The 10667-nt window shown below is 33.0% G+C and overlaps 1 protein-coding gene across 2 annotated transcripts in view; it reads left to right on the forward strand.

The window, feature by feature from the left end:
• Window positions 1-8052, forward strand: part of MED13 (mediator complex subunit 13) — an 83523-nt gene extending 75471 nt beyond the window's left edge. For both annotated transcript variants that reach the window (XM_031468021.2, XM_064494991.1), the window contains 3 exons: window positions 604-777; window positions 3563-3663; window positions 4018-8052. In XM_031468021.2, the coding sequence (XP_031323881.1) occupies window positions 604-777; window positions 3563-3663; window positions 4018-4150 (408 nt within the window). In that variant the 3' untranslated portion in view covers window positions 4151-8052. The remainder of the gene's footprint in view (window positions 1-603; window positions 778-3562; window positions 3664-4017) is intronic.
• The last annotated feature ends 2615 nt before the right edge of the window (window positions 8053-10667 follow it).

Genomic DNA, 10667 nt, shown 5'->3' on the forward strand with positions numbered 1-10667 from the left:
CAACCTTACCTTGCATCTTTTCCTTCTTTTTTTTAAACTGGAAAGAAATGAGATTATTGAGGGGAAAAATCATATAAGGAAAAGCACCAGTAATCTTACTACTTTAATAAATAATCTGAAGGAAATGAGCATCACTTAATAGTTGTCTTTTCATGATGCCATAATGCTTTCTAAAACACTATTAACTGCATTTTTTAGGCTGCTCTAAATGAATAAAGCTAAATTTAATCCACCTTTTGGATTGGAGTGTGACAGTCAGGAATTAATTGAGGGAGTATTAGGAAATAAGTTACAGATTTCATTGAACATTTTTTGTTTTTTTGGTCAGCTACAATGGTTAGCACACACACGCACTGAACTTGGGCTTGACATAGTAATACAAACTTGTTAAATAGTTGGTACATTCATTTCCTCATGCAACTCTTAAGACTTAATGCTATTATTGGTTATGATACAAAGCAATTGATTCTTTTCAATATCCTTCAGTACTTTTAAAAATTGAAGTCATAAGATAATGACTGTTTGCCATAAACCATTCTGTATTTATAGCTAGTGCCTGGGTATATCAAATGCACTAACACCCTTTTAATTTGTCTTTCTAAGGGTCAGGGTACTGATCGGCTACTTTCAACAGAATCTCATGATGAAGTAACTTATATTCTTCAGCAACCATTGGCCCTTGGTTACTTTGTATCAACTGCCAAAGCGGGTCCGTTACCTGACTGGTTCTGGTCAGCATGTCCTCAAGCACAATATCAGTGTCCTCTTTTTCTTAAGGTATTTCTTTTTTTTTTTTTTTTTTTTTTTGCCACTTCCTAAGTAATGCTGATTGATGGCTTAAGTCATAAGAAATATAGAATCTTACAGCTTTTGACTGAGGTCTTAAATGCATTGCCACATATAACTCACTAGACAAGATCACAAAGAGAATAATTATGAAACAACTTTAATTTTTAAATTCATATTAAGTTTAAACTTTTAACTAACTTTAAATCAAATTGTTGGGACTCTTGCTCTTATTTTCAGCTGCACATATAGAAGTTTAGAGCTGGGAGAAACCTTGTATTACCTTTAATATGACATTTTCATTTTCTAGCTGAGCATATTAGAAGTTTAGAAAAATTCATTTGTCGAAAGTCATAAATTGGTAGTATACTCAAGATTAAAACTTATATCTTATAATGATTATGTAATGTTATTCTTTGAATTACATCATACTGCAGTCCTATGGTCCCTCATTTTGGGAATTAGAGGAGTCATACTCTTTGTAAGAGTGCTTGATATTTAGATACATTTACTACCTCCTTTAAAAAGCTTTCTAACTTTGTGTAAATTGTTGTGTTAAAGCTACTGAGTGATTTTCAAGTAATAAGATTCTCAGACCCATAGTGACTTTATCAAAACAGAATCATTAGCAAGTGATATAACAAGGTTGAGATAAATCATAAAATTTAGGGAAAATGAGATGTGAAAGCCCTATCTAGAATTTGTTGCTGCTGCTACTACTATTTCAAAATAATAAATTCAGATCTAGTTTCACTTATTCTTACGCAGATCCACCAGAAGTTGACTGATTTATGCTATAAATCATGCTAACTTAACAACTTGCCAACTGATTTTTATTTGTAGGGTAAAAGTTGGATGGTATAATTTAGTATTTTAGGGTTATATTTTAGTGGGTACTAGAACCAACAGCTTACTGCTATCTTTTAAGCCTCTGCCATTATCCTGATTGCCTTGGCTCACATACCATTGAGTCAGTGACACTTGAGATTAAGCAATGAACTTCTGTAGCACATTCATGAAGAATACAAGAGCTGTTGATCTGAATTGACTATTAATGAGGTAATATATTTAGAGAGTGTCAGCCAAGGTAATAGCTTCAGCATATGACTTTTTTCCCCCTTCCAATATATGTGCAATGGTCTATACAGATCTCATTACAAGAACATATTTCCAAAGGAGTTTCTGCATAATAGTAGTAGTCTTTGGAGTTTCTACAAGATGGTTCTTTGGGAAGTGCTTCATGTGCTTTCGGCCCCCATTTTGTTGTTACATGCGTGCACATTCAAAAATCTGAAAAACAGCAGCAAATAACATTGTTTATGTACCATTTCCCAAACTTACTTTAATACACAAGAAAAGGATTGTGTAACACCTATTAATAGTTCATGACCTTAGTGTTTCACAGAACATTATTTAAAGAAACACCACCTTACAAAAAGTCCGAGGGACTATCCAGATTCTTTTCTACTCAATATTTATTTGCAGAGAGGATAGTGTAAAGTGGGCATTCACCCTCAGATACAGTGTAACAAGATTAGGACTTCTGGTCTGAATTACCAGGTAAGGCATAACTTACCATAATTTTATTCACCTTTTGTTTTCATACATCCCATTTTATTTCTATACCATAGGCAATAAAACCATCTGGTTTGTTTCTCTTTGCTTGGAAAAATAGTACATTATTACCTAGATAATTAAAAAATCTTTTTATCATTGAAATTAGAGCACTGGTACTGATTACATTCATTTAATTTGTAGTGATCTGCCATATGAGACTTTGGCTTATAACTCATAAATCAAGGGTGTATAGGCAGTTGAAACATATATTTTTGGTTATATTTCTTAATATGTAACACAAGAGTTTATACATATATTATAATTGTAGAGGAGACAGCACCTAAATATAAAATAGTACCTTTTACATTATAAAGAATGAGATCTGGGGGGAAGGTACAGCTCAAGTGGTAGAGTGCATGATTAGCATGCAAGAGGTCCTAGGTTCAATCCCCAGTACCTCCTCTAAAAATAAATCAAGCTAATTACCTCCTTCCCCAAATTAAAAAAATGAGATCTAACAAGAGTTTCTGCACTCAGTACCACCATCTTGCCATAGGTTTTTTAACACTTATATATATATATTGACTTAAAAACTAAATGATTCACTTTCTTTAATTGAAACATGAAGAAGAGAACCACACTCCTTTGTGTCACTCTTCACTGCCGTTATCTAAATGGGTGTGCCACTTGTTACTAAGCTCTCATTATGAAATTGGGAGGGCAGAAGAAGGCGCTGTATTACTTAGCGTGCTCAAAATTTCACCAGAGGTAGCTTTGTTTAAGATTTGTAGCTTTCTAAGTAAGATATTTACATATGCTTGACTCCTGTTACTTTCCTCAGCGCCAGACCTGGGTGCATCTGCACAGTCTCTGTCTGTGTAACCTAGGCACTGTATTCTGGCTTTTTAGTGCTTTCTTAAGCATTTACACATCTAGGCAGGTTGCACTTAGAAAATAGCTACAAATCCTTTTTTTAGGATTATTACGTGGTCTCAAAAACAATAAAGCTGAACAAAAGTAAGTAAGAGTCAATATAAGTTATGCACTTAAAAATTACTTATGTAATGAATTAAACAAGAAGAACAGTCATGTTTATAGTGGCTCCCATTCATTACATAGGTCTAAAATGTATTTAATCGAGGAAGAGACCTTGGGAGAATAAGGTAAAACCAACAGATCTTTTTCCATTTGGTTGACTGATTACCTATTATTTTTTTAGGCCTCTTTGCACCTCCACGTGCCTTCAGTGCAATCTGACGAGCTGCTTCACAGTAAACACTCCCACCCACTTGACTCAAATCAGACTTCAGATGTCCTCAGGTACACCTCTTTTTATCATTAAGGATTCACCATTGCAACTCTGAAAGAATACAATGTTGATCCTTATTTTTTCTCAGTTTTGGCAATAGTTGACTGTTGTATACCCTTGGATCTCTAGATGAATTATATCATTCAGAATGGGTGTTTTTCTTTCAAACATGTATAATCTACTTTTGGGAACAATTTTTATGAAAACAGTTTTCTTTAATTTCCCCAAGGACTCTCTGTTACATACCTTCTACCATCTTTTTTCCTTTATAGTGACTTTGAATCTTAGATACCATAATTGGAAATTGCTTCCAAAATCTACAGTGTACGTAAATACCTGACTTACACAGTTTACTTGCTTTTCAGGTTTGTTTTGGAACAGTACAATGCACTCTCCTGGCTAACCTGTGACCCTGCAATCCAGGACAGACGCTCATGTCTCCCAATTCATTTTGTGGTGCTGAATCAGTTATATAACTTTATTATGAATATGCTGTGATCTTCATTAGATGGAACTGTCCAAGAAAAGAACAAGGAAAAAAGACATTTCGCTGCAAGATTACATTACAATTATCTTCTCAGTGAAAGTCATTTGTGATGGGGTCTGATTCTTATTACTTCAACAAATATTGTTTTGACTTGAGGGGAGGGGCTACAACCCTGTTTTTTTTCACTGACTATACTGAACTCTTCAGGATGATGACTGATCATACAAAAACGTATTATAACATTTTCGTAGCAAAATTAACCTTTTTTTTTCCCAGTCACAGTATTTGTGAAAAGTAATGAGCCATAGTACCCAGTCATGTTAAATGAATATTAAAAGCATGGAGAAGGAAACATGAGGAACAATGAATTTCAACATATGGCTTCAGAACATCAAGATGTTCTTGTATTGGATTATAGTATCTAGTATTCAAAAATGCCTGCATCTCTTATTTATTGTAAGTTTTTAAATGTACAAATTGTCTTATATTTCTTAACCTCTTTTATAAAAATTTTCCTAGAAGGTTTATACTGCCTTCTTGCTTTAAAGCAATTGGTCTAAAATATATGTAATCGTCTTAATTAAAAAGTTGCAGTAGGGTTGCTTTTAGAGTATTATTTTTTTGTAAGGGGGTGGGTGGGACAGTAAATTTGTATTGTCTTGATGTACAGTTTAATGGGGATAGAGGGGGAATAATGTCCATACCATTGTGTGTGGAGGATTTACAGCTAAGCTGTAGTTGCAGAGTACATGTACAGTAATGAAGTTCACTGTGTTTATAAATTGAAAAGGTACCGGGTCTTACAACATTTTATATATCAATCACACCTTTACAGGATTACATGATGGCAATATACAAGTGATATTGTTAGGTGGTTTAACTTAGAATAAAATGAGAATTCTTCAGTTATATTTTGTACTATGGTTTAGGGCTATGACTAATATTTCAGGCCATTTCCAGTGAAAGAAACTTAGTTTTACAAGAAAAACATTTGCTACTGAATGCTTAAACTAATTTTGGTGTTTAATGTTACATGCTTAAATTTTTTTTGTTTGTTTTAACAGTGGCACATCTAGGCATGGGAATATTATTAATTATGAAAATTATCTTCAGGATCTGCTATAAGGTTGAAATTTAGCCCAGCTCTAGGCATTTTACAAATTATTTTTAAAAGCAGTCACTCTTGATTGTTTGACTTTTTTTTTTTTAATTAAAGATTGGGAATGTGTGTGAGAGTATGCATATGTATGGGTGTGTGTGTGTGCAATCAAACTGTGGTGTAAATAGATTCTCAGTGAATTCTGGTATTCAGACTATTCCACTAGTTAAAGAACCATTTTCTAAACTTAACCTGTTACCTTTTGCCTTTTTTATTTATTTAATTTTCTTGGTTTGGAGATGGCAGTCCCAAACACCAGAGTCTGTTCTTTTCTATAACACAGCTCAGATTAAGGCAGGGCATATGCCAAGGAGGTTCTCACCTCCCTAAAGAAGGGACTTGAATTCTAGGGACTTTAATTCACCCCTTCCTTCAGTACAGCTTTCCCCCTTCTTGTTTGCACATGCCAAGATAACTGCTTTTACGCAGGCTTTACCCCCTTAAAAAAATCCTTTCTACAGTGCTGCTCACAAGAGAGTCCAAGTTAGCCTTCTACCTGTATTGCTGACTTGAATTCACAGTCGCCAAGTCTACCTATCTTTCTTGGAAGCAGTCTAGCAAAATTCCAAATTTGTATGTTCACTAATTCTCTACAAGGACAAAATCGATTGTATTTACAAAACTGTAATTTGGTATGTTTTGTTTTGTTTTACTGAAACTTGTTTTGTAAATACTATATGCTTAAATACCACTTTCTTAAGAACAATATAACTTATTCAAATTGTATATTAAAACATTAGTAAGTCTTGTTTTTCCTATAAAGAAAACACAATTAGTGACAAAGGTTTTCAATCATTTCTTCAAAATTACAATGCAATCCCAGTGGTTAGAATGTTTTGAAATTAAAATTTAAAGGTCACATCTCTGCATTTGTTTTTAAATTATGCTAACACACTACAGATTATGTTGGCATGTTTTGTTTTGTATTTTAGAAAAAAGCTTGTCTGAAATTTGAGGGGAAAGATGCTTATTTGGAATTTCTATAAAAAGAATATCCTTTTTTATATACTTTAGCTCAATAGAGACTTTTAGAAATAAAAGCTATATTCTCAGTTGTTTAAAATCACTAGCCTGTAGCAACCAAACCTCAGTTTGAAAACAGAATTTTAAAAAATTATTCCGACAGTTTCTTTTATATGGAGCCATATGGAAGGAACCCACTATACAATTCCTTTTAATCTGGGAATCAGGGAATAGTTCCCAAATATACAGGATTTACTGATAACATTTTTTTCCTTCCCTTCATATATAAATTCACACTCAAATAGAAAATTATTAAATAGCCATTTGAAAAGGTCAGGAGACTTATTTCAGAAACAAAAAAAATTAAGCCTTTCATGCGGGATGATGGATCTGACTTACTAATGTACTGTCACAGACAAGTATGGGTACTTTTGTTTTGTTTAAATAGGTAAGCAAAATAATATACTTTATACCAGTTGATCACCAACACTTTGACTTCTTTGTTACAGTGCTAATGTCTGGTTTTTGTGCAGTTACCCATTACAAAGCAGGGTGGAAGTTCAGTATTTTGGCATTTTAAAATTAGTTATATAATGTCTGCTTCCAGCCAGTGAGAAACATCTAGCCATACCTTTCTTATGCAAGCCATTCAGTTATCAGGACTGTGAATTAACACTGTATGAATAAATTTCTGTACACCTTATTGTTTGGCCAGAAGGCCACCAAGTGTACTTATATGTAATCCTTAAATTTTAAAGTAGCTGTAATTTTTAAATCTTTCTAAACTTTTCTTAAACCACTAAAATTAAGCTCTTACTACTTAGTCAACTATCCTCAGCTGTATTCGTACTCAATTGTCAGTATGGCACAGATTACTGTATTAAAATATTCTCCTTTCGTCTTCATATTTACCTTCTGAGGTAATTTTTTAACTTAATGTGTTACTACAAAGATTTGCAGATCTTTAATCAAGCACTATGTTAATACTGTAATATCAAAATACTATGTTGCATTATTTAAAATGTTCAAATTGAATACATTAAAAGGAAGTTTTTAAATGCTGTTGCATCATATAATTTGCTACTCATCCACTATGGCATCGCATATCAATCTATTAATACATTTAATGTTGCATGAATGATGTTTTGGTCTGGGTTTCCTCTTAAGATTTTAGTTTGTCTAAACTAAGTAAAAATGTTTTTGACATAACTTTTTTTTTTGTCTCTCCCACCCCTCAAAAAAATCAGCTAGAAATCCTAACCTTTCAGTTTTTCTTGGTGTATTAAATGGGCCCAGAACTGTGGTTTAAATCTTTATATATGTGTTTTCTTTTTCTTTTTTCTTTTTTTTTTTTTGGAGTATTAATTTAAAAACTGGATTTGGGACCTAAAATACTCCTCAGGTTGTTGTATTCATGAAGTTTTAAAATAGCTTTAGTTTTCAGAGTCAACTGGATCTGTGGACCTTAAAGTTAGTGAGTTTAAACTACAAATTGTAATGTCATTACTGGACATGTCAGCATCAACTATCTCAAAATAGCTTGGTCACTTTATGAAGGGGCGTTTTAAAGTTGTTGTTTAACAGTGACATTTAATATGGTCCAATTGCTTTTTTTTTTTGTTTTTAACATGACAGAAAAAAGAATAAGGAACAAACACTATTGCTGCCGAATGCCATAACACTGAGTTGTACACATTGTGATTGAGGAAATGAAAAGGTTTATACTTTTTAAAAAAAACAAAAACAAAAAAACAAAACTTCAAATGGAATAAATTATTCATGAAGCCTTCATTGTGGTGTCTTATTCTGTTGAAAATATTTCCATCTTAAATTTGTGTAAAGAGTAGTAGCAGTATTATTTTTGTGTCATTTATAAATGAAAAAAGACAGCCTAAAAACTGACTGACAAACTTCTAACTTCTTTGATGTATTTTATTTTTTTGAAGATTCCAATCATATATCAGTGTATAATATATAGGAAAATTATATATATATGTATATACATACATACTAATTCCTTTTAGGCTGGTCATTTCTATATCAGTTTTCCAGTCTAAACAAGCAACCTTCAAATATTTAAAGCTGAACTCTATCCTATTTTTTAAAATTACATAAATATTTCTGAAACATAAGAAAAGTGTTGTTTGTTCAGATATGAACAATCCATCGAAAATAGCTCTGCCCATTTTGGGTAAGCAGCCATTTAGAATATTTGTGTCCAAATTTATAAACTGTGTAAGGGCAAATCCAAAAACTGTTGTGGTCATTTTAAAATAACTTCAGCAGAAGTGAAAAAAAAAATTCCTTTAAAGGGACATGTATGTTGCTGGAACTTCTACCTTAAATTATTTTCTGTCTCATGGTTTATATTACCCCTGATTTTTTTTTCTACTCTTTAAAAAATTTATAGTCTTAGACTAAAAATAACTATGCAAATCAAGCGTTTTTGGGAGGGAACAGTATTGTTGTGCAACTACATACAACCTATGTTTACTTTTTGTGTTTTTGGTATTAAAAAACAATCTCTGAAAAATTCTATTGACTGGCTTACTGAAGGAAATGATTTTTTTCTTCAGTATTCATTAAGAATTCAAGCTGCTTGGTTAGAGATAAGACATATTTAAGGAAATACAGTTTTTACATCATGACCCACTGTGCTACACGGTGGCATAATCCAAGACTTGAAAGCTCAAAGTGCTAGTGAATTCCTTCCCTGAGAATCTTTTCTTGCAAAATTTCTTGCCAAGTTCTTCATATGAATTAAGAACTACAGATAAAGAGGGAAAACTGGAATATGGCGAACATTTTGAAATGTTCTACAAGGCATATATTGTACCTGCAAACTATCTTGACCTCTTGATTTCAGTAGCACGTTACTGATGCACAAACTGTGCAGGCAGACCTCATTTCACTGCACTTTGCTTTACTGCACTTTGCAGATCCTGTGTTTACTACAAATTGAAGGTTTGTGGCAACCATGAGTCAAGGATGTCTGTTGGTACCATTATTCCAACAGCATTTGCTCACTTCATGTCTCCCTCACAGTTTGGTAATTTTCACGGTATGTCAAACTTTGGTATTATATTTGTTACAGTGATTTAGGATCTTTGATGTTACTATGACTGGTCACTGAAGGCTCAGAAGATAGCATTTTTTTTAAGCAATAAGGGTATGTACATTTTTTTAAAGCATAATTCTATTGCATGCTTAATAGACTACAGTATAGTGTGAATGTAACTTTTATATGCACTGGGAAACCAAAAAATGTGTGTGACTCGCTTTATTACAATATTCAGTTTATTGCAGTGGTTTGCAACCGAACCTACAATCTCTCTGAGGTATGCCTGTATGTATTTGCTAATTACGTTGATGAGATGACTTATATCAGCTTCTTACTCAACATACACATTTCCCACATTTCTAGAATCAAAATTACATGTTCTGACAAATTCTTTTCTGTTTAATGATTTTATTATCAAAGTATACCTGAGACAAAATTGTTAAAAAAATATTTGGAGCATAAAGGGTCATTGTAGGTTTTTAAAGAGATCTAGGGGCGTTTAACATCTATTTCAGGATAAAATTGAACTATATTCAAACCATTTGTAGTAAACAATCTTTGAAATGTTACAGTTTCTAGGTAAGCATGGACATTTAGTGGGAACCATCTCTCAAGCATGTTAAATGTCAAGGTTTTGTTTAACAAGATATTCAGGATGTATTTATTGCTCTAATAACAACTAGTTCAGGTAAGTCAATTCCTCATGTCCCCAAGAACATGTAATTAAGAGTGTAGAAGTTCAAAGTGCACACTGGGTTATTTGAAGGCTTCACATACAGAAAAACAAAAGAGAAAGGAAAATGTAACTTGTGAATGTATTCCTGTCATCTATTGTTACTAATTTTATCATTTTCAGTATCTTCCTGTGTATACCCTAGGAGAGTTAGCAATCCTGGACTGAAAGCTGAAGAACCCTCATTCTCATAGCTATAGTCACAAATTCTGTTTAATATTATTTGAGGTGGTTTTTTGTTTTGTTTTGTTCTCTCTTTCAGAGCAACCCACCGGAACTGTTTCCAGAATGACCTTTTGTGAAAAGTTTGATGTTTTCCTTATTTTGCCACTTCCTAGTGTAGAGAAAAAAAATCTTCCTGAGTGATACATTTACAGTCCCCAAACTATGTATTGTCCTATGAACTTGCATTCAGAATGCCTGTGATTAAGTCTTGATTCTGTTGTTGTTGTTTTTTTTTTTTTTTTTCTGGAGTAAATCTGTACTTTTGACTGAGACCAATAATCTTCCCCCACAGAAGCCACTTTGTCCTTAATAGTGTTTCTTGTCACTGTGAATGGCACTACCACCCACTCAGTTGTGCAAGCCACAAACTCTCCCTTGTAATCAGTC

This window comes from Camelus dromedarius, chromosome 16, assembly GCF_036321535.1.
Source record: "Camelus dromedarius isolate mCamDro1 chromosome 16, mCamDro1.pat, whole genome shotgun sequence".
In the NCBI taxonomy this organism is placed as follows: Eukaryota; Metazoa; Chordata; class Mammalia; order Artiodactyla; family Camelidae; genus Camelus; species Camelus dromedarius.